General features: G+C 44.3%; 1 protein-coding gene across 1 annotated transcript; it reads right to left on the reverse strand.

The window, feature by feature from the left end:
- Positions 1–22,877: 22,877 nt before the first annotated feature.
- LOC138568739 (uncharacterized) lies at positions 22,878–24,233 on the reverse strand. The gene has a single exon (XM_069646523.1). It carries the CDS (start codon positions 24,231–24,233, stop codon positions 22,878–22,880), a length of 1,356 nt encoding a protein of 451 aa, XP_069502624.1.
- Positions 24,234–25,153: the final 920 nt, after the last annotated feature.

The raw sequence follows: 25,153 nt of genomic DNA on the forward strand, positions 1-25,153 counted from the left end.
CACCAGTAGATTTAGATCACACCAAGTTTTGTCTCACTCCTCCTAATTGTTATAAGGTTGTTCTTTGCATGGGTAATGGTTATAACTCCCTTGAGTGGGGAAGACAGAATCCATTGGGGAAGTGACAGGCTGCTCGGGCTTCTCCTGGAGGCTGCAATAAGCTGGTTGAGTCATTTCCAGGACCTTCTGCAGCTGATGGAAAAGCAACTTCAGGGGCATGTGCACAATGTCAAACAGATCAAACAGACGTGAGTCTCACCACAGGATGTTTGCATACTGGTAAAGAGGAAGTGGTGGATTTGGCTGGCATCCCTGTTCCAGTAGCGATTGAAGAATTGGGCATGGGTGAAATTCTGGTATCTTCTGGATTGTTATGAGGTGACTAGACCCTCTGGCATTGTGAGGCATGTGTCCAGGATTGAAGCCCCCAGACGCTTGACAGCAGTCGGTGTAGTAAGTAGAATCAGATGAGGACCATGCCAGTGAGGTTGCAAAGCTGATTTCCTTTTATGTACCTTCACGTACACATAATCACCATGCTTCAGAGGGTGGCAGGGTTCAGTGCCTGGTTTTGGTAGAGCCTCTCTCACCTGTGAATGAAAAGATGAATAGATTTTAAGTGTCAGGTTTTCTGAACTTCAGGGACAAAGCACTCTTCTCTGGGGGCTTGGGGCCTTGCGAGACTCCATTTCCCAGTCAACCTTGCACTATCTGACAAATCAGGGGAATTCGCCCCTTCTTCCCTAGGTGGACTGACCCCCTTTGAAGTAATGTAGGTGAACACGCTCAGGTCTTCCCTCCATCATGGTTTGGGAAAGTGGGTCCTCATTGGGAGTGACTCCCCTTTAGAGGACAAGGACTCCCATGGATAACTCCCTATAAGCAAAGTAGTATCTGCATACATGGTTGTTAGAAATACTGACAATACATCTTTGTGTTTCTCTCAAGGTAATGCTGAACTTTCCACATGCATGACAACCTGTGGTGAAGAGTACGACCCTTCTAAATAATGGAGCAAGAATATAGGGCCAAAAATCCTTCAATGGAGGAGGAGGAGAAACCCAACGCCTGGGCGAGTCTCAGATGTGAGAACGTCAGTAAGGGGAGGAGCCATGCAGACCAGCCGACCTGGCTGCAGCACTGAAGGAGGTAGACGTGGAGGGAGATGCTGTATGGCAGATGAAGAAGCACGCAAGGCCGTAGAGGGAGAGGCCACGTGGAGTCCACTGGACCTGGAGGCGTGACCACATACAGAACGTGGTGGCCGGGGGCCCACAAATAGATGCTGAGTCCATGGACGAAGGGCAGACTATCAATATTATCATTATTATTATTATTATTATTATTATTATTATTATTATTATGGTATTTATTGAGCACAAATCGATCATCGAGAAGAACAGAACGCTTTACATAGGTATACAACAATACAGATACACAGCAGAGCACTTTAGAGAGGTATACAACAGTACAGAGGCAACAACAGAACAGATGTACAGCAGGGTTAGGATATAGATGGGCACAGAGTAGGGGTACAGCTGTACAGGTTGGCGGGGAGGATAGGGGCGGACGGCATCTAGCTAGGCCGGTGGCACAGGGGCTGACGTGATGGCCCAGGTTTTGAGGAGGAAAGAGGTGGGTCTTGAGTTCTTTTCTGAATTGTAGGAGCGTGGGTGTGAGTTTGATGATGACGGGTAGGAAGTTCCATAGTTTTAGGGCGTAGGCAGAGAAGGCTTGTTTTCCTTTTTCCAGCAGCGGATTTTAGGTCTGCACTTGTTGTGGATTCTGGTGGTGCGCTGTCTGCCGGAGATGCTGAATTTCTCTGCAAGGGTCCGTCTACTAACTAGGTCCTCCACTCTTAGATCAAGAGCCAGTGGAAGAGAGAGAGAGAGATAAGACAAGCTGACGTGAAGATCACTAGCATCCAGAAGCGAGGAGCAGCAAGCCATGGAGAAACCTGCCGTTGCTTAGTAGACAGACCCTCATTGGAGCAAGCACAACACTGCAGGTACACAGGTTGCCCAGGTCAGTGGGAGGGTTACAGAAGAGATAACGAGTGGGGAAAAGGGAAGGACTACCCTGGCCCCATCCAATTTTCACAGAGACCTGAGAGAAGAGATAGAACGAGATGAGGAAAAGGGTTACAGGATCCGGAGAAATCTAAGCAGTATTAACCTTGAGAAGAATCCAAGGGACCAAAGAAAACTAAGAGAACAAGGAGCAGAGAGAGGTCATAGGAACTTTAAAGAACTAAGTGAGATATTGGGACAGCGGATGCCAAATGAGCCACAGCGTTACAATAAGCAGTGTGACAAGTGAGGACAAGACAAGTCAAAGGGTTACGGGAGCCTGAGAAATCTGAGGAGCATAAACCTGCTGAAGGGTCACAGCGACTCAAGAAAACTACGCAACCCAGAAGCAGAGAGGGGTCACAGGAACCTCAACAAACTAAGTGATATTCTGGGTAAAGGAAACCCAAAGGAGACAAAGGGGCAAAACAAGCAGAACATATAACATATATCAAGGGAGCACAGGAGCACCCGAAATTGGGTTGAAGTGTGGAGAGATCGACCAATTTGGCTGAAATTGATCAGGGAAATATCCCTTTCCACATACAAAATTGTGGATATTTGTTTTTCCAGGAGCTTGAGACTTTTTTGAAATTTGGGTAATTTTGAGGAACTTTTGATAGACTAACAAGAATTGTTTTATTTGAGGGGAACTTAGATTGGTTATTTCTAACTATTGGATCCAGAGCAGGAGGGATTCTTGGGACAGCTGGAGATACCTTTGTTAAGAACCAAGAGCACAGGGTGCTTAACCTATTTCTTTTACGTATTTGCTAAGTGGTAGGGTCAGTTTAGTGGATAGATTTGGACCAAGGACAAAGTTTACTTTTGACTATAGACAAGGATCTTAGTTTATCTTGGTAAGGCAGGGAACTCACTTTTAGAAGTATATTCAGTAAGGTTTGATTCAAATAAAAACTCTAGTCAAACATGTCCTTTGTTCCGAGTCGTTCTTCTGGCTTGCCACAATGGATATCGAAACACAGCACCACATCAGTCAGCTGATGTGTTGGACCACCGGCGTGCTGTGATCCATCTCTGGAAAACAACACCACCACCTTTGCAGCATAAGAGGCCACAAACCCGGGACACACTTCACTGAGTAATTCTGTTTGCCCATTCTTATGTTACCTTCCCTGCGTTATTTCATTGCCTCTGCTCCTGTACCTCCAACCCCATCCATCCCTATGTGTGCCATTCCCTTCCTTGTGTTCTGTTTTCTTCTACCCAGTTTCCTTTTTGGTCTGTGATAACTTGTCCCACCCTTTTTCTGAAAGTTGTATGGAATCCTTCAATGAGGGTGATGCCAAAAGGAAGTCGCCCACATACTTTACCAAAAAAGAACCCCTCCCTTCCCGTTGAACACCATTGAGTCAAGATCTCACTTCAGGATTTTAGAAAAGAGAGTTGCACTTTCCGACTAGTTAGTGGTTCTCTTGTGAAATAAAATTGGAGATTTGTTTTATAAAAATGAACATAAATTATGACTGTCAGGATTTACAAGTACAGAGAAGAAAGCAGAACACAGATCTACCACAATAAAATCAGTGGTGGTAGCAGGGAAACAAGAGAGAAAAGTATCAGATTTGTGAACCACATGAAAGGTAGGTAGACTTGCCTCGTTAACAGAGCACAAAACTTGAACAAAATGATGATAATCTTTACCAGGCTTCTAAAAAGTAAGAACTGGGACTGCGAGTAGGTAAAATAATTACCTGAGCACGGATTCAGTGACAGGTTGTATACCTTCTTCGGCTTGCTTATAAATGGGATAAGCACAAGAACGATGTTTGGCTGGTGTGAATTTTATTTTTACACTTGCATTAAGGGAATGACATTCTGGAGTTAATTTTTCAAATTTGAAGTTTCTTTAAGTAAAGCCCAAACTTCCAATTCTTTGTGTACAGGAACATCAAGGAATATAACATCGGAAGGACATTTAATGGTTCAGCTAATTTTGCACAATAATCGAAACCAAACAAATTCACAGGGGCACAGGAGCTTCACAGAAAGGCATGGTCTTCAGAGTTGGGTCCCAGAATTACAGAGATAGGATGGGTAACAGGCTTGGTATAAGTGTACCCCAATACCAACAGAATGTATCACTTCATGGGAACAAAGGGCATGTGGAAATTTAGAAGCTTTCAGCATGGATCACACAGCTCTGGTATCAACCAAATATGAAACATTTTTGCCATTGATTGCACAATTAACATAGGGAGAAGACAAACCAAGCATATACAATGTGGCAACAATCTTAAAAGCCACCTTACTACCCTATTGTGAAACCAGCATATTGTCATGATCACTGCTTCCAAGGAGCCAGGACCAGCCCAACATCCTTGGAAGCAGGCCCCTAACCCTAATCCTAGGCACCAGCCGGTCCCCATGGGGACCTTTTGGACCTTGTCCTGGCGCCGGTGGCACCAGGCTCATCAAAATCATCGGTCCCGGCACTGGAAGCGCGGGGCTCATAATATGTGTGCAGATGTTTGGGTGGATTTACCTGCAGCAGACCATGCTGCTTACTTACCAGCCTCTTAGAAGTCCTCTGTGAACAGGAACTACTTTCTTACCTGGGTGGGGCAGCTCCATTCCCTGGATTCAGCATGGGGAAAGCGTCTAGAACTGGAACTCTTTTCTTACCTAGGCGGGGCCGTGGAGGAAGACGCTTCATCACTCCAAGGCTATTTAAACCACACCCGATAGAAGAAACGTGCTTCGCGTTATTCTGCATCTGCAGCAGAACGCTCACCGTGTCTGTTCCAGCCTTTCTTCTTTCGATCCTGAATCTGCAAGAATCATACTCACCATTCCTGTATCCAGTCGACAGCAGCACCTGCAGAAACAAGAAACAGCAGGTTAGCAAGGCAGTCTTAACTTGCAGTGCTTACTCACCTGATCCATCAGCTGCGGTCATTTCGGCACGCTGTATTTTCGCCTGTGAAGACAAAAGCATTGTCTTTACTTACCGGCACCCGTGAACTCTGGAATTCTTCACGCTGCATCGCCGCCTGCGGAGATAAAAGCATTGCATTACTCACGGGCATTCCGCGGACTCCGGCGCTGCAAACAAACTTCTGAAAGACAAAAGAAGAGACATTAGTCAGGTATTTACTTACGCTCATTGCGCTCTTCACAATAGGACTTCTGCAAATACTCTGGTGCCTCTTCAACCCGAACTACGCTGCAGGGGAAAAGACAGCTAGAGCGCTTGCATTTACTCACACATTTCCAGGCGCTTTATTTCATCTTCCACAAGAGTCCTGCAAGCAAAAGGGGGAAAAGCATCATACGAAGTCCTGCCTTGCACCTTAAGACTCTAAAGACTATAAAGACTAAAAAGGTGTCTGGAAACTCACCGCTCGTGCTGTTAACGACGGTAACGATCCTCTGAGTCCAAGAGGCCTGTTTCACCAGTGAAGGAACTGGCAACAGCGCCCTGCATCAGACGCAGATGGAGAGTCCAGCATTCACCTATCTAAGGTGAGCACGTTGACCAGGGGGCTCTACGGAGAAGCTGGGGAGTGAGAGGAAGAGAGGCTTTACACAACCCAGACCATTAACCCCTATATTCTTTCACCTGCAGAAACCTCACCCTACGAGTTCGTCACACAGTGCGAAGAGGTTCGACCCCGGAAGCCCATCGAGTCCTGAACATCACCTTTCGAGTCACAGACACCTTCCTGCCACGACCTGCGCCTCTGTGGGAATCAGGTGAGCGTTACAGAACGCGAAGCCCACCGCAAAACTCCTACCCAGGCGCAATGGAAACCTCAGACACTGATCACTTAGCCCAGTTGCTCGGGGAATTAAGAGCAGAAGTACATGCAGCTCGTCAGGAAACAAGCTCTCTAAGAAGAGAACTAATACTTTCCAAGGAGCAAACAGAGGACCTCGCTAGGCAATTGCTACAAACACAGGCAGGACAGACACCTCTGCCCGCTCCAGGAGGAAGTTATCCTTCTGCACCATCTGTAAATCCAGTGCAAATCAATCTACCTGGTAATGTGCCCTTGGCTCCGCCCGAATGTTTTTCTGGTGACCCAAAGAAATATGCAGTGTTCATCAACCAGTGCCGCTTACATTTCTTATGTCGACCAGCTGCATTCCCAGCAGATCAGACCAAAGTGGCTTTCGTGCTTTCTTATCTCAGTGGCAGCGCCGCAGATTGGTCGATCCCTTTAGTCACCCAGGATGATCCGGTTCTATATGATTTCCAGGCCTTCCAGTCCAGTATGGAGAAACTGTTTGCAAGACATGCACAGGGGCAGGCCTTGGACAATGAACTTCTTTCATTACGACAGGGTAATCAAGACCTCTTAACCTATATAGCCTCATTCAACAGACTCATAGTGGAAACTCAATGGCCCGAGGACAAGAGAATAACGCTTTTCTACAGAGGCCTACGTGGAGAGCTCAAGGATGTGTTAGCTCAAGTTGTGAATCCTCCACAAGAATGTTCAGACTATATTGACTTGGTCGTCCAATTGGACCACAGATTACAGAACAGGAAGGCTGATCGCTCTAAATTTGATACCCGAGTGTTTTCTAAACCACAGACTCCTACTAAGGGAGCGGACACAGTGGAACCCATGCAAATAGGGGGGATCAAAGGTCCTTTAAGCCAAAAGGAGCGGGAAAGAAGAAGACAGCTGCAATTATGCCTCTATTGTGGGAACTCAGGGCACTTTCTTCGAGACTGTCCAGTGAAACCAGCTAAGAAGGCTGTAGGAGCCGCAGACACCAGTGCCACAAGTTCTGAGCAGGGAAACGACCTAGCCCGGCAAGTGTAGAGGTCCTCTTGCCGAGCGTTAAGATCTGTCCCGTGACCTCGCATTTCGTGGTGCCCATGGTCCTCGTTAGTCCAGTACGTCCGGATCGTTTGCATGCAATTGAAGCTTACATCGACAGCGGAGCAATCAGCAATTATGTGGACCGTGAAATGGCATCAAGGATGAATCTACCCCTTGTCCCTAAGGCAGTAAAGGACGTCATTACTACAGTGGATGGCACGGAGATAGCCTCCGGACCAGTAACGCATGCCACCCAAGAAGTGACGCTAGTAAGCCAAGATGGACACCGGGAGAAAATTGTGTTCGATGTGATCAAGGCCCCTCAGTTCCAGATCATTCTGGGAATTCCTTGGTTAGAGAAACACAATCCTCAGATCGAATGGCGAGCAAAGACGGTGCAGTTTCCAGAATGCGTTACCACTTGTTATCCTCGGCCTGAAGTTTCAGTGGCGGCAATTTCTTCTGAGGTTCCTACATTACCTTCCGACTACCAGGAATTCCAAGATGTTTTTCGAAAGGATCAAGCTAACACCCTGCCTCCTCATAGGTCTTACGACTGTCAAATAGACTTGATACCCGGAACAACTCCTCCTTGCAGTAGGATTTATGCCCTCACCGAGCCAGAGAATCTTCACCTCAGACAATATCTGGACCAATACCTAGCTAACGGGTTTATCCGTCCTTCCAAGTCTCCAGCTTCCTCGGCTTTGTTCTTCGTTCCGAAAAAGGAAGGAGACCTTAGAACTTGTATAGATTATCGCGCCCTGAATCAAATCACCGTTAAAAACAGATACCCCGTTACCTTTGATCCCTGAACTCCTGGACCAAGTCAAAGAAGCATGTATATATACAAAGTTAGATCTCAGAGGAGCCTACCACTTGGTACGAGTAAAAGAAGGTGATGAATGGAAGACGGCCTTCCGCACCAAGTATGGGTTATTCGAATATCAAGTGATGCCCTTTGGACTTTGTAACGCTCCTGCCGCTTTCCAGTATTTTATGAACGATGTCCTTAGAGAACTCATAGACGTGTGTGTTGTTGTCTACATTGATGACATCCTTGTCTATTCATCATCTGAAGAGGAACATCAGAGACACGTTAAAAAGGTTCTCGAGAGACTGCGGCAACATAACCTCTTTGCCAAGCTTGAAAAATGCGTTTTCAACGTAGCTGAAGTTGAGTTCCTGGGATTCATATTGTCACCTAAGGGGGTTCATATGGATTCGAAGAAGGTCGATGCAATCATCAAGTGGCCATCACCAACCTCGGTAAAAGGAGTTCAAAGCATGTAAGGTTTCGCAAACTTTTACCGCAGATTCATTCCTGAATTTTCCCAGATAGTCCTGCCCATCACCGCTCTGTTAAAAAAGAACAAACGTTTTGAATGGTCTACTGAAGCAGAACAAGCTTTTCAGGACTTAAAAGCAAAATTCATTTCTGCACCTGTTCTGAAACATCCTCGCCCAGAACTCCCCTACCTCGTGGAAACGGATGCTTCTAGTCTTGCTATGGGGGCAGTTTTATCACAAAGAGATCCAGTCACACACCAATTACATCCTGTAGCCTTTTGATCCCGCAAATTCTCAGCTCCCGAGATCAACTATTCCATTACAGATAAGGAACTTTTAGCTATCAGATCGGCCTTTAAAGCCTGGCGACATTATCTTTTGGGAGCCAGACACACAGTCACCGTAATGACTGATCACCGCAATCTACAGTACCTGAAGACGGCCAAAGCTCAATCTTCAGAAAGCTTCACTGGGCTCTCTTTCTTGCTGAGTTTGACTTTATAATCACTTATCGACCCGGCAGTAAAAACGGAAAAGCAGATGCCCTCTCTCGGATGGGAGTAGATGAACATTTGTCCAATCCAGAACCAATACCCATAATCCCAGAACAAAGGATTTTACGGTTAGTCAGCACTCAATCCTTTGATGACATCAAGACTGCAGTCAAGGCACTCCTAACTCCGGCCGATTTGCAGGACTGGCAATTAAAGGGAAAAGAATTCTCAGTGGATCAAGACCTACCATATTTCCAAGGACGATTGTACTTGCCCTGTGAGAAAATACAAAAACAAGTAATCTCTGCTTATCACGACTCTCTGATGGAGGGTCACCCTGGCATTACCAAAACCATGGAAAAGATCAAAAGACATTTCTGGTGGCCATCATGGAAGAAGGATATTAGAGACTTTGTAATCTCCTGCGGTGTGTGTGCCCAGAATAAAAGTCAGAAGGAGAAACCGGCCGGCCTTTTACACCCTCTGGATATTCCTCCCTGTCCATGGCATACCCTGTCCATGGATTTCATCACGGACTTACCTCCATGCTCAGGGTATAATACCATTTTAGTAGTCGTGGATCTATTCTCCAAGATGGCTCATTTCATTCCCCTGAAGGGCCTACCTTCGGCTTCGGTATTGGCCCAAGAATTCTTAGAAAACATCATTCGGTTACACGGTTTTCCCTCGGTTTTAATCTCCGATAGGGGAAGTCAATTCATCTCCCACTTTTGGCGAAGTTGCTGTCGTCTAGCCCAAATTGATGTAAGACTTTCAACCAGTCACCATCCCCAAACTGACGGACAAACCGAGAGGACTAATCAGACTCTAGAGCAATATCTGCGTTTCATGCTCCAACAAACTGAAAATCCTTGGAAGGATATTCTGTGGATCGCTGAATACGCTTACAACAATTCGACTCATTCTGGAACCGGGAAGACTCCCTTCTTCCTATTATACGGACATCATCCTAAAACCTCTAATTTGGATCCTCCCCAAGAATTCGAAACACCAGCTGTGGATCATTTACACTCTGAAATTACCCGTGCTTTTAAGGAAGCCACTGCCCATCTGCAAAGAGCTAAAGCTCAAGTCAAAAAAGGAGCAGATCGACACCGTAAAGAGGCCCCTCACTACGCAGTAGGAGACCAGGTCTGGTTATCCACTAAGCACCTGCCTCTAAAAGGATCCCGCACCTTCAACCCGAGATATCTTGGACCCTACACCATCTCTACCATAATTAATCCGGTGGCAGTCAAATTGGAATTGCCTACGCATATGAAAATACATCCAGTATTCCATGTCTCCTTATTAAAACCAGTACAACCAGAAACTCGATTGACTGAACTCCCAGAACCCGTTTTGGTAGACGGAGAACTCGAATTCGAAGTAAAGAACATCCTAGACTCCAAAATCTCCAGATCTAAATTATACTATCTGGTCGATTGGAAAGGATACGGTCCCCAGGAAAGGTCTTGGGAACCCTCAGAATATGTCCACGCACCTCGTCTGGTCAAGAGATTCCATCTGAATCACCCCGACAAGCCAAAACCCCCGGAGAAGACACGCTTAGGAGGGGCCTTGAAGGGGGGTACTGTCATGATCACTGCTTCCAAGGAGCCAGGACCAGCCCAACATCCTTCGAAGCAGGCCCCTAACCCTAATCCTAGCTACCAGCCGGTCCCCAGGGGGACCTTTTGGACCTTGTCCTGGCGCCGGTGGCACCAGGCTCATCAAAATCATCGGTCCCGGCACTTGAAGCGCCGGGCTCATAATATGTGTGCAGATGTTTGGGTGGACTTACCTGCAGCAGACCATGCTGCTTACTTACCAGCCTCTTAGAAGTCCTCTGTGAACAGGAACTACTTTCTTACCTGGGAGGGGCAGCTCCATTCCCTAGATTCAGCATGGGTAAAGCTTCTAGAACTGGAACTCTTTTCTTACCTAGGCGGGGCCGTGGAGGAAGACGCCTCATCACTCCAAGGCTATTTAAACCACACCTGATAGAAGAAACGTGCTTCGCGTTATTCTGCATCTGCAGCAGAACGCTCACCGAGTCTGTTCCAGCCTTTCTTCTTTCGATCCTGAATCTGCAAGAATCATACTCACCATTCCTGTATCCAGTCGACAGCAGCACCTGCCGAAACAAGAAACAGTAGGTTAGCAAGGCAGTCTTAACTTGCAGTGCTTACTCACCTGATCCATCGGCTGCGGTCATTTCGGCACGCTGTATTTTCGCCTGTGAAGACAAAAGCATTGTCTTTACTTACCGGCACCCGTGAACTCTGGAATTCTTCACGCGCATCGCCGCCTGCGGAGATAAAAGCATTGCATTACTCACGGGCATTCCGCGGACTCCGGCGCTGCAAACAAACTTCTGAAACACAAAAGAAGAGACATTAGTCAGGTATTTACTTACGCTCATCGCGCTCTTCACAATAGGACTTCTGCAAATACTCCGGTGCCTCTTCAATCCGAACTACGCTGCAGGGGAAAAGACAGCTAGAGCGCTTGCATTTACTCACGCATTTCCAGGCGCTTTATTTCATCTTCCACAAGAGTCCTGCAAGCAAAAGGGGGAAAAGCATCATACGAAGTCCTGCCTTGCACCTTAAGACTCTAAAGACTATAAAGACTAAAAAGGTGTCTGGAAACTGACCGCTCGTGCTGTTAACGACGGTAACGGTCCTCTGAGTCCAAGAGGCCTGTTTCACCAGTGATGCAACTGGAAACAGCGCCCTGCATCAGACGCAGACGGAGAGTCCAGCATTCACCTATCTAAGGTGAGCACGTTGACCAGGGGGCTCTACGGAGAAGCTGGGGAGTGAGAGGAAGAGAGGCTTTACACAACCCAGACCATTAACCCCTATATTCTTTCACCTGCAGAAACCTCACCCTACGAGTTCGTCACACAGTGCGAAGAGGTTCGACCCCGGAAGCCCATCGAGTCCTGCACATCACCTTTCGAGTCACAGACACCTTCCTGCCACGACCTGCGCCTCCGTGGGAATCAGGTGAGCGTTACACATATTATATGATGGAGGTGGAGGAAAGGTTTGTTAAGAAAGAAAGGAGTCATCAGCCAGTCGTTATTCATAAAAGGGTGAACAAGCAAAGTTTATTCCAAAACATTTGCAGTTTTTCGGACAACAAAACATCCCACCCCGCTACCGAAGCCAAGCCAAGCCAACACCAGACTCCAACCCAGCTTCCTTTTAAACCCTAAGTAGGCTTGACCTATTGCTATTTTACACAACTTCCACTCAAATCATCCCTGCCTCCCTAAACAATGAACTCTTTCACATTCAATAGTAGACTTGTGTCAGTTCCAATTACCACATGACTATTTATTTCCAGTTCATCTTGTGACCAATGATGACATCCGGTCCCATCCTCGGACAGGGGGCGTCAGTCCACAGTCCCTGACACACTTCAAGACCCTTTTGCAGGCACTGGTTAGAAACTACACCATCCAAAGATGGTGGCTGCATGGCCTTCACCCGATTCCCACAAGAATTCTGATCCTTGCATTCAGTCCAACCAGTTTTTCTGCGCATGTCTTTAAACAAGTATTGCCAAATGCCAATGATGAAGAAATAATTCCCTAACTCTAAAGTGTCTGCTGAAATAGAATTTCTATTGTCAAAGCTCAACATGGAAGAGAACATTACCATAGTATCAGAAAAGAGAGAGCCATATTGCATGATTTTCTGGGCTTTGATTTAGCTTATTCATTTTGCGACTTCTGTGTTTATGTGCACATTGTCATGTAATGTGATTGAAAGGCGTAAAAGCTTGAAGAGCTTGGTTTGATCTATTATATCACTTCCTATTTGTATTAATTCCCAGATTAGCTTTCAATTCTTTTAACTTTTCCTGCAGTTTCTCTTAGGCTTCTTTCAATGCTTGAGATTTGGATTTGGACTGCCATTTAGCCATTTCCACAAAACAGTCAAAGAAAGAGTCACATTGTTGTTAGTGCACCTTCAAACCTCTATTTTCTAGGGCCCCTCGTAAGTGTATAACACAGTCCATAAGAAAAAGTGCCTATTTTGGGAAAATTGCTTAGCAAGGTTATCTCGTTAATAGTGCCATTTGTCCAGAAACATAGATGATTTGGGATTAAAATGTATAGACATTAATTAAAAGACACTTCCTTTTGGAGGAACTGACACGTTTCCAGATCTTCCTGAACCAATTCTGAGAGTAAAATCAGGGATGGATTATTTTTATTTTTATTTTTATTTTTTTATTGGCGAATTGGTAAAAAAAACATTGACACCACACAAGTATATTGATGATAAATAACAACATTCCAAATAGATCTTTTAAAACATTAAAGATACATATAATCCAAAGTTACAAATCACTGTAAAAGCTGATTAATTCTTTTTAAAATATGTCTTCTCTAATAATAACCGTATATGGTATACATCAGCATTCACAGCTAATATTTCACAAGAAAATATTAATGACCAAAATTGATCATATCGAATATTTCCTACGCCATGTATTATATTTCTATATCCCTTCAGATATCCTACTTTCAAGGCGGGTCAAGAGGAAAAATGTGGCAGCAAGTTTCCAGTTCAACTTTGCAACATCTGCATCTTATTTCATGATGGGGAATTTTATTCCAAGCTCCCAATCTATCATTTGTTGGCCTGGTTAAAGCGTAGTTTGCTTAGAAAACGCTTTAGCTTAGCATTTTGTGTGACCGCAATATATTTATGCAGTCAAGTTAGCGGAACCCCTTGTCATACATAAAACTTAAAAGTCGATTTCCCACAAAGCTTACTAAAGTTGTTACTGCAGTCCCATACCACAGCTTTGCTTTTCAATTCTTTACATGCTATGCCTGGATTATTTGGTGGAATCCGATCAAGGTCTATTGTACCAGGGAACTCTGTAATATCGTTTATCCAGAGAGCATTAATTTATTGTTTCATATCACTGTTAAAAACTATATTGAAATTTGCCAAATGTGACAAGCTAAACTGTCTAAATACCATACAGTGCAGGCTATCATTCACTTAGAAAGAAGAGAGACTAATCCTAATTCAAGGCAAATGGCTTCATGAGGAGTAGCCTTGAAGATACCCAATACATTACGCCACAATTTACCCTCCAAGACATTTAACCAACATACTTATTTAGTTTGTAGAGCTTTTAAGCCATACAACACACTAGTGTCAAGATTAGTCAGGCGAGTACAAAGGCAGCGAATATGGCAAGGGAAATGTGCACCCAGGAACTACGACTCAGGTATGCTAGAACCCAGGAGTGCAAATAGAGTGTGACATCAAAACCAATATATGAAAAGGGATGTGGGGTAAGCACCTAACCGCGAGGAAAGTCGGCAAGCGCCTTACCCCCAATTGCTGTTACAGGTACTGACAGCGCTAAACCCACGTGGAGGGCAAGCAATGACAGGATCTGTGTACTAACACTCTTGATGGTATTAAATAAGGGAACTAAGAACTGTACTCACGAGGACGAGATAAACCTCTTGAATGTCAGCTAGCCCACGAATCCTGTTGATGAAACTGGGACCCCGAAAGGCTAGAACAGCAATGGGAGGAAAACTAAATACCTAAGTTGGAATAGTGATTACAAAATAGTGAGGAAAACATAAGCATTCACACAGGAGCTAGCTACAACCGCACACCACACCTAATAATCAAATGGGAAATAAATGCAGAAGTGCAATGGAAAACATGGAATGGATCCCAAAAGAAAGTAAGGATCAGGAGCAGGGAAAAACGAAATAACCAATGCAAACTTCTCCCTACCCCTCCAAGGAAAAGACAGGAAGCTAATCTAAGAGGAAGGCTAAGGCATACGGGTTTACAGCAGCAAAGTACAGAGTCAAAGAAATATAGAACACAGACAAACTGGGCTGCATCTAAAAGGGGAAAGCACTGAGAAATGCTGCCTGCAAACAGAGGAAGACAAAAAGGGAATCAAGGGAGCAGAAATCAATTAGCGCATGAATCCGAGATTCAGGGCGGAGGAACAAGAAAACAGGAACTAGGAACTAGGTACAAAGGCAAGGAACAAGGAACAAGGGACTAGTCACAACAGGAACACTGCAAACGATGACCAGCGCTGGACTGAAGTAAGACTGAGGCTTTTAAAGCTGCTTAACGAGCACACGCCTCAGGTGTGCTGATTGCTGCACCTGCAGCCACAGCTGTTACCTATCCTCCACCCAACCTTGTCCTGCAAGGGTGGAGGTGGAGCAGTGGGCCAGGCATTCTGGGAAGCATAGTCATTTGGTTAAAGAAGCATGCTGGCTGCCAAAAACCTGGAATGGATCCGGAAGGGAAGTAGCTTGGAAAATAGGGATTTAGCGCTCCCAATTCATCACAGCACTGTAGCATAAGGTTCGGAGGAAAAGTCCAGTAGGGAATAAACCCCAAATCATGCCCCCAAGTGGTGGGAACGGGAGCGAAGGGAGCGAGTCGTGACAACTAGGGGCAATGCTAGTTCTATTGATGGTCAACACACCTTCAATTGAATAACCCCCTCCTTTGGTGAAAAACGATTTTATAGCTTTAAACTTTTTTAACTTTAGTACAGATATCATTAGATAATGGATTTGCCTTTGGGGTGTTGTATTTAGGGAGGCCCAAATAAACATATGTTTACACGATTTCAAGATGGGTGTTCCCAATCTTCCAGACATAGCCATTACCCCTTTATTCCAAATCTTATAACCACGACTTCTGTCTTATTTAAATGTATTTTTGATTTCTTTCTTTCAGCAAATTGTTGCAAAGCTGTTATGCTATGCTGTAATCATACTTGGGTATGATCCAGCAAAAGCGTGTCATCAGCATATGGAAGTCAGCTCACCAGGCTCTGGGAAATTCTGTGAGGGAAATTATGACAGTGTTTTAAAGTAGAATCAAGGTCAGAAACGTAGATATTATATAATGCTGGGGCAAGGACACATCCTTGTTTTCAATCCTTATTCGTTGGAATAGTAGTAGTCAACAAAAACCTCCTTGGTGTAGCCTAAGAAGTCAGCAAGTATACATATACAGTTCCTGTTTAAGATGCACCACTGATTGATCTAATCCCCATGAGTAAGGGAAACAGCAGTGCCACCACCCATATACAAACGTGCATTTCCCCCAGGCTGCACCCCAATGAGCCATGGAAGGCTTGGGAAGCAAAAGAGGCTCCCCCAGCCTTGCTTGGCTCAAGTAGTATGCATGTTGGGGAACTTAACTGTCAAAGTGAAGCCTATTTCCCATTGACAGTTTAATGCAGTTCTGGAGTGATTACACTGGCACGACTGGTCCATGTTTAAGACTTTTTGAAAGGCCCAGCTCGCTTCCTTGTCCCTTGTCTGTTATGTTCATCTCTTTGGGAAGATGTGCACAGAGCAGACTGACACTTGGAGGGTGTTTGGAATGCTGTGAGGACTTTACAGTAAACCTTTTAGATATTTTAGTAGTAAGGTGTTTATATTTGTGAAATGTGTTGGTCTCGAGACAGTAGTATTTATTGTCCACTTGTGTGTCACTTTGCCTTACTGTTTGTTCAGTGTTTTGTTAATTTCACCCATAAGAAAAGAAAAAAGCTTTGCACTTTACTTTTGCATCTTTCCATTTTGTTTCCTCTAACAAAATGTAAAATCTTAAAACCCCCACAAAATTATTCTCTCACCAATCCTTTTCCCAAAAAGATAAAATAACCCAAATACATTATTTACACATTTGCAGCTTCCCCGGCATGTTTGTTTTGTTTTTGTCTCATCTGCCATGTTTTGCTTTATTGGTTTGTCAAATTGCAGTGTTTTCTAGCTCTGTGTAATGTTGTGTATTGTATTTATTAATTTAATACAAATCTCATATAGCACATTTTTTTCCAAAGCACTGAACACAATAACAGATAAAAAATTGTTAAGAAGGCACAGACTGCATTAAGTAGGATTTAAGACGCTTTCTAAACTGATTAAGAGTAGCACAACAGTGAATCTCAAGAGGTAAATCATTCCAAAGATGAGGGGCCAGAAACTGAAAAGAGTGAAAACGAGAAGAAGCACAGGGTGGGCATGGACAGAGAAGAGAAACTGAAAAGAAGTTTGGAGTTTGCGAGAGTGATCATACATCAAGATCAGTCAAATGGTACTCAGGATTCTTCATAACACATCAAAACAGTCCCACCTCGATCAGACTTGGCATACGAATTTCCTACACCTTACTTCTCTGTGGGTGGTTAGTATCTCTTTTGTACAGTTCTTTTAGACATTGCTGGGATTCTCCTTAGAAATGTTCACATATGGTGCTATTTCTCAGTGAGAATCAGGTAGTACCAAAGTGGCAGTTCTTCACCCACCATCCAAGGAGACATAATAATGGCCTTGTTGCCTCCCTGTGCCAGGGTCCTGTTCTTTACTCTTCTCAGTTCCTTTCTACTACTGTAAAGTTTCTCTGACTCCAGAAACCTCGTCCACATGCTTGTTCTTCTTCCCACCATCAGCCCTTTATATCAGGGTGTTTCCAACCAGGGTCAGACTTGGGCATAACATTGTGTTGGGCACCACTGAAAAAATGGCCCACAGTTGCAAAAGGCAATTCATTCATTTTGTAATAGACTGTTTGAATAGTACCCACGTGGTAGTTTTTTGATGAAATTGTGATGCAAATTGTGCAATTTAAAGAATATTTATTCAGCAACAATGGTCAAAACTACTAGCCGCATAGTGAAGTAACTCATCCATCCGGCTCACACTAGCAATTTGCATATTTGGTTTGGACATTGCCATGTTGCCCTATAGTCCAGTTCGACCCTGTTTCCTACATCTGATGTTGAGCTTGACTGGCCTCTTCAAAACATCATGTTCCGTGTAACTGCACTTTCTGTTGTTTGACAACCTCCTCCTTTCATTTCCTGCTTCCTCTTCCTAATGCTAAGTTCATCCTACTTAGCTTTTCTCACCACATCCTGCTGGTGTACACAATCCTCGTCCTTTTGTCCTTCTCCTTTTCTCCTTCTCCTACCTTCTTCTGATATTCGTCAACCTCCTCCTTCTTTCCTTCTACTTCCTCCACCTAATATTCATCAACCTACACCTTATCTCCATCTACCACCTCTTGCTCATGTTATTCACCCTCCTTCTTAACTTTTCTCACAAACCTCGCCTATTTTACACCAACCTCACACATTTTGCCTTCCCCCACTTCCCCTTGTCAGATCGCAGCTTTCTCCCAATCTCCTTCCATAACCTACTCCTGATGTTCACCCACCTCCATCGTATCTCCTTCTGCCACCTCCTCCTGATTTTCACAAACCTCCAACTTATTTCCTCATGCCACCTCTTACTCCCCCCCTTTAGTCTTCAACCTCCTCTCAAAATTCCTGCCAACAGCTCCTTCCCCAATTTCAACTCACTCTAACAAACTGACATAACCTTCTCCAAACACCCACACTGTCTGTTTGAGGGCTTTGGCTTATAAAGCCATCTAAGATCTCCCATTGGATGAGACACTCGCCGAGGGTCTGCACCTGTGATGGAAAATTGGAGAGGCACTGGGATGGATAAGTTCACCTGGGCACCTTCCTGCCCAGCCAACTATCACCCTCCTCCATCACCCCTTTCCTGGGGAAACTGCTTGAGAAGTTGGCTCTGCCCCAACTTAACCTCCACACTGAACTTGTTGGTGGTCTCCACAACCATCAATCTGGATTTCATGCATCCAGAGCATGGAAACTGCTCTTCTAACACCTGTGAAGAACTGCTTGCATCCCTTGATTCCATCTACCCAGCTGTCCAGACCCTCCTAGATCTCTCTTCTACATTTGACACAGTAAACCACTCCATCCTCATAAAAATGATCCATGACACCCTTGGTATCTCGGAGCGTGCACTAGACTGGCTGACCTCTCATCCAAAGTCATTTTGGGCACCTTCTCCACACCCACTTCCATCTCCACCTGTGGTGTCCCCAAGGTCTCAATTTTTTGCTTTGGCCCAGGGCTCCATTTTTTTGCTTTGGCTCTTTAACATCTACCTTACTTTGCTGGCATGCCTCAATTCCTCCTTCTCCTCCCGTTTCCAGTGCTATGCTGAAGACACACAAGTCTTCAAACTTCCTTCAGACGCCCATGCACCCTCCATCATCCCTCACTGCCTCTCAGCCATCCAGGCGTGATGTACCTCCAATGATCTCTGCTTCTAAGCCAGCAAAACAGAGATCCTGCCTATTGGAACCCCAGCACCCGACTTCTTCCATTCTCTCCGGCCTTCTTACATGGGCTGTACCCTGACTCCCTCTTTGGAAACCAGAAACCTCAGAAACCTCAGAGTCATCTTCAACACCTCCTTCATACTCAGGACATTGTCAAGAAGTCCCACTTTCAGCTTTTCCTTCTGAAAGGAATTCTACCTTTCCACACCTTTCCCCAGAGACTCAATGTTACCTGGGCTGTGGTTCTCTCTAGACTTGACTATTGTAATAGCTTCCTCCTTAATCTACCTTCGTCCAATCTGCGACCCCTCCAGCTAATACAGAATAGGGCAGCAAGACTTATCCTTGGCCTCAAGCCCAGAGACCACATGTCTCCTGCCCTACAAAGTCTTCACTGGCTCCCAATCGCAGCACTGAATCAATTCAAATCCCTCTACATCCTCCACAAGGTTGTCTGGGGCCAGGGACCACTCTATCTGCAACTTTGTCTGACAAAATATTCCCCCTGTAGACACCTGCATTGCTCTGGCACCAACTCCTTGTGTTGAAAGCCTTATACTAAACAGAGGGCAGGTGGTCGATTGCTTTCCTCTGTGGGGTCCCTCCTTTGGAACAGCCTCCCCCTCCCTCTTTGCCTCGAGCAGGACCTCCTAATTTACGGAAAAGCCTCAGGATCTTCCTCTTTACCTCTTCCTTGACTCCCTCTCTCCCCTGCTAATTGCACAGTGGTTTTGATTGGTGTGCAGGGGCATAATGTATCCTCAGGGACCTGTCCTCCCACATCTTATCATCTCAGCTACTTTTTATCTACTGCACTTGCCTTTGCTCACCCTTGACCACTGGAGGTTGCACTTACATTTCCTCATGGCACTTCAACTGCTGCTCTCCATGAGCACCACAGCACCTGTCCCATACCCCTCTCCCCTCTGCATTTGCACGTTCTAAACACTCACAAGCCATAGTAGGTTTGTCTCCCCCTCCCCATTGTCTCTTCTTATATTGCTGTATTTAACTATTTAACATTGTTGTAATGACATTGTCTATCATCCCCTGTCCTCTCCCTGTTGCCTTGTGGGCACTTTGAAACAGAATTAGCTTCCTGTATAAGTGCCAAACAAGTGAACAATGAACAATAAACACCTTAAGTGACTGGAAGGGAAGAATAAGGGGCTCATTACAAGGTTGGAGGTAACCATGCTGTAATTTGTGGCATGGTTACCCCCTAACCGGGTATCGGGTTCCTTAAATGAGTAATTACCGGGCCATTCCAATCTTGGAGGACCCGGTCATTCTTAATTCGAGGAACCCAGATCTGATACATCCCCATTCCCATTCGAGCCCCCATAGGGCTCAATGGGAATGGGGAGGGAGCTAACAATGGGCCCGTTAATAACGGGCCCGTTGTTAGTTCCCTGGTCTGCTGGCGGGACCTGCTAAGGGCACCTGGTTTTACCAGGCGGGTCTTGTTAACAGATGTTGCAGACCGATTGGTGTCCTGTCGAGAAGCACTATATCATCTGCATAGGCCAGCCAACAGATCTTCCTCCCATTTAAAGTGGGACTGACCAATGCAGCAGACTCCAGAAAAGCTCCCATGTCTGCCAGAAACAGATTAAAGAAGAGTGGGGCTCCTAGGCACCCTTGTCTGACCCCTCTGTTTACCTCTATTAGCTTTGATAGGTGCCCTGTTACATCTAGACGGAATCTTAGGTTTGTAGACATATGTAGTTCCACTAGGATTGAAAGTAACGTTTCTGGCATTCCCCACCTTCTCAATTTTTGCCAGAGTAGTGCTCTTTCAATTTGGTCGAAAGCCTTCGATAGGTCGATCCAAGCTCCATATAGTGGGGGCGAGTTTTTGTTCTCTGTTTGTTCGTTCAATACATTTAGGATCAGACCATTGAGTGACATCGAATGACCCTTCCGAAATCCTGTTTGAAAGCGTGATAAAACTTCAAAATCTTCTACCCACTTTGAAACTTGCTTTAGGAGAAGTGACATGAATATTTTGCTTTCAATGTCAAGCAGCACTATCGGTCTATAATTTGCTGCTGCCCGCCGATCACCTTTTTTAAAGAATGGCATTATCAGTGCCATTTTCCAAGCAGTTGGAAATGCTCAGTTTTTAAGGATTTCCTCGAAGAGACAGAATAACAGCTTCGACCAAAGTTCGGGCTCTTTTTTAAGTCTCTGATAAGTCAGTCCATTTAATCCTGAGGCTTTAGATGTTAAGGAGTTGATTATGGTCTCATAAATTTCTTCTTCATTGATGTTAAGTTGCCACGGTGTATCTGGGATGGTCGAGAAAAGGCAAATACTCTCACTCTTATAGGTCTCAGTCAGATATTCGACCCAATCTTCTTCAGAGATCAGATTGCAGTGAGAGTTGCCTATTCCTCCCTCAAATTGATTTAGTGCTTCCCAGAAGTTTTTGCTGTTGTTTTCTCTTAGCATATTGAGTATCTGTTCCCTGTCTGCTTGCATCCGGATTTCCCTTTGCGAGATTGACCATGTTTTATAGTTGGTTTTTTCTCTTTTTAATTCTATTTTTAATTGTTCCACCGGATATACTATTTTCTTGATTTCTCGCAGTGCTTTCCTATGATCTCTTTTGCTTTTTTGGGTTGTTTCATCGAAGACGTGAAGATGTTTTTGTTTGGCTCTCCCTGCTAGGTCTTCAGGAGCCTGTGTATACCATAGGAATTTGTTAAACTTTTGCGGGTCGCATTCCACTTTCCAGATAGATTCGGGGATCTCTTTTAGTCGCTTGTTTAGCTTCACTCCCTCATTCTTATACTTTCTAATTCTGACCTTTCCCTTTTTTCCTTCCAGATTCTGCAGTGCTCTTTCTGTTTTTATTCCTAGTATGTTTTGGAATGTTAGTTCGAGTCTAGTATGGTCACTGCCCCTGTCCCGTTTAAGAACAAGAAGGGAGGGTGAGGCATGCAGATTTTTAGAGACAAAGATAAAAACTAGAGCAGAGGATGTTTGCCCTCTATGCCATGTTGTGTAAGTTCCTTGATCACTCTCTTGTAGGCTGTTAACCATTTCAAGGTCCCATTGTTCCATAAAATCTTGCCACAATTTGCCCCTGCTTGTCTTCCCCACATTTGTTTGTTTTGCCTCACCCTTTTGTGGGTTTAGACAGTTTGAGTTAAAATCTCCTGCCAAAATGATGTTACTAGAGGCTGAGTTCAATTTCACTGCTTCGAGTAATAAACCCAAATTTTCCCGAAAGAAGTCCAGTGTTGAGCCGGCAGGGTTCCAATAAATATTTATCATAACCCAAGTTGTAGCTTTCCCTTGTGTATATGTATTTGCTCTGCATGCATGAAAATTTATTTTATTTGTCCAAATGTTTACTATGTTCTTAAATATCTGATTCTTAAGTACTATAAGTAATCCCCCTGATGGACGCCCCAATGGTTTTTGTGATGCTGATAAGCAGAAGACTGAATATCCTTCTAACCAGGTTTCTTGTAGTAAGATAACTTCGCCCAAGTTAAAAAGATGATCCCTCATTTCTTTTGCTCTTCTTGAGCTGGAGCCTCGCGAGTTCCAGCTGAACACATTTAAGTCATCTTTTCTAAAGTTGCCGCGTGCCCAGCCATAACTTCTGCAGCACTTGCGTAAGGATCTCTGGAAGAAGTGTAAGGGTATTTTCTTGTAGGCTTGATTCTTTCTCTCTGCTTTCCTCTCTTATCAGATTCCGTTCATTCACAAATTCCCTACCCTTGTTTGTTGATGTTGGTACATTGTGCTGTTTGATGATAACATTTCTCTCTGATTCATTACATGAGACTTCCAACCCATATGATTCTAACTCTTCTGATTCTTGTAGCAAGATATCCTTTCCATCCTCTGACGTTAGGACCAGCTCCACCAGGAAGGGATCTTGTGACATTGGAAATTTGACACTTTCTATGTCTTCAGACGATAAACATTGAAGATTTTTCACTTTCTTTATCATGCTCAAGATTACTGCCCAGCTTAGTGATTTATGATGCCCTGTGTTTGAACGTAATCTTAACCAGACTGTTTGGATGGCAACATTTTTTTTAAATTGTCTTGATTAATATATTCACTGGTTTTTGAAACTGACTGTGTTTTCAAGCTGGTGTCATCCCGCTTGCCTGGGCTGTTTAATTTAACCGATTTTCCTTCCCGATTTCGAATATTATCGTTGGTGATGGCGTTTATTTTTGTTTTGTTCGAGGATAGGGCAATGATCGAATTTTTCGAAACATCACTCGGTTCCTTGCCGATCTTCTGACTCTTTTTTTCAAAAATAGGGGCTATTTTTATATTGTGTGTGTCCGGCCCCGTTGCAATGCAAACCGAACAGTTGCTCTTTTTTGCTGATTGAAGATCTTCTTTTTTCAGAAAAATTGGGGCCCATTTTATTGCTTTTATATCAGCATTTCTTTGAGGGTCCCCTAATAGTTCTTTCTTTGTTTGTTGTTTTCCTTGAGTAGGTAGATATTTCATGCTGCTCTCCTCATTTTTCTTCCTTGAATCATTGCCCTCCTCTACCTTGTTCTCAGTTTGTAAACCTATGCTTGCCTTCGTAATTGCTGCAGCTTCTTCTGGCTTATTACAGTTCCCTTTCTTGAACATTTGGGAGGTCTTTTTATTTTGTTTCACGGTTCTCTTCTCTTGGTTAGTTTTGCTTTTCCCCAAATGAGTTTGTAATTTTCCAGTGTCGCTTATTTGGGAATCCAGCTCATCACTTTTCGCAGACTGTTTAAGGTTTATCTGCGAGTTTGATCTTTCCTTTGCTTTCCTAGAAGACTTGGGTTCTTTCAGTTTTTTTTGTTGACTTTTCTTGGTTTTGGGGAGTACTATCATTGACCTTTCTCTTCTTGCTAGGCGTTTCCTTGTCTTTCTCCTGCCTCTCGATGTCTGGTCATTCGGGTACTGCCAGTCTTGGTGTGTCTCTGTTTGTTTCACCTTTGCCTTTTCTGGCTGTGTTTCTTGCACCCCTTCTCCGATGTCCAATTCTCCTTCTACAGCGTTTGCCATTCTTCGAAATTCTTCCAATACTGAGTCTGAAAGCGGTGAGTCATCTAATGAGTATTCTCGAGTTTTTTCCCTATTTCCCTCTGTTGGGTTTATTTTCCAGTTTCCTTTCCATAAAGAAAGCACCTTTCCTAACCGTTCATTGTTTTGTTTTTCCATTTGAATTTTCTCTTTCAGACTTTGCTGTATGGAGGTGATGTCTAGGCATTGTTTTACCATTTCCAGGTTTAAATCCCGGAGCGGCTTGGTCTTATTAGTGTTGGTTGCAGTTACGAGGCCGACTAAGGACGAATCACACAATGCTATTTCTTTTGTCATCTCCAAGAGTGTCCCATTTTGGGCTTGCATCTCCATTTTTAGCATCTCGAAAACTGAGACCAATGAACTGAGAACAAAGTTTAATGCTTTCAATGTATCTGGGTTTGAGTCTGTTTTTGTTTTGTGTTCTTCCTGATGATCTATGTCTCTTTTACCTTCTGTGATTCGTCCTGTGTTTTCCGATAGTTGTCTGTCTAAAAGAACTGATGTCAGCACAACGTCTTCCCCTTCATTTGCTAAATTGGTTTCACGCCCCGATTTTTCTGGTGAAAAGGGGATTTCTGTGCTAGAAGATGGGGAAGTTGACTCGGATTTTCCCACAGAATGATTGATTCTCCTTCAACATCATTATGGCTTTTGTGTCGTTTTTTTCTTTATGACTGCTGGCTAAGTGGACTGGTAATTCTTCCATGTGTACTTGAGCATGGATTTGCTGAGGGGTACTAAGGTTCAAGTTGTCATGATTTAGAGTGTTGGCCATAATATCCAGTTTCTGGCTTCCACTCAGATATGACCCATCCCCTTCTGTCTCCATGTCTTTTGTACTGTCTTTTGTACTGCAAAGTTTCATTGAAGACTCTGATTACAGTTGCGGTAGTGATTTTCTTTTAGATTTGTCAGTTTTGAGGTCTGCGTTGATTGTAGTTACTCAGCTATTTTGTAATGCGAGCGGGATCAAAGGAGTTTCCCCCCACAGTCTCCCGCTCGCAGTCTCCCGCTCACCAAATACTTGATAGTTTTGTTAATAACAGCAATGTTCTTTGTGCTGTTAGTTATGCTGCTTTCTTTCCCTTTTCTTAAATGAAAGTTTCAGTGTTGATCAAAAATATTTATTGATGTTGCCCCATTTGAATATCCTCCCTGGCACAATAGAGATGGCAGTTTCTGGATGCTCAATCTCGCAGGGTATAAAGGGTATGCAGCTAATCCCTGGCCCAGCTAACCTCTTTTGCGCTGAGACGCAG

This window comes from Ambystoma mexicanum, chromosome 2q, assembly GCF_040938575.1.
Source record: "Ambystoma mexicanum isolate Mex_15411 chromosome 2q, UKY_AmexF1_1, whole genome shotgun sequence".
NCBI classification, from domain to species: Eukaryota; Metazoa; Chordata; class Amphibia; order Caudata; family Ambystomatidae; genus Ambystoma; species Ambystoma mexicanum.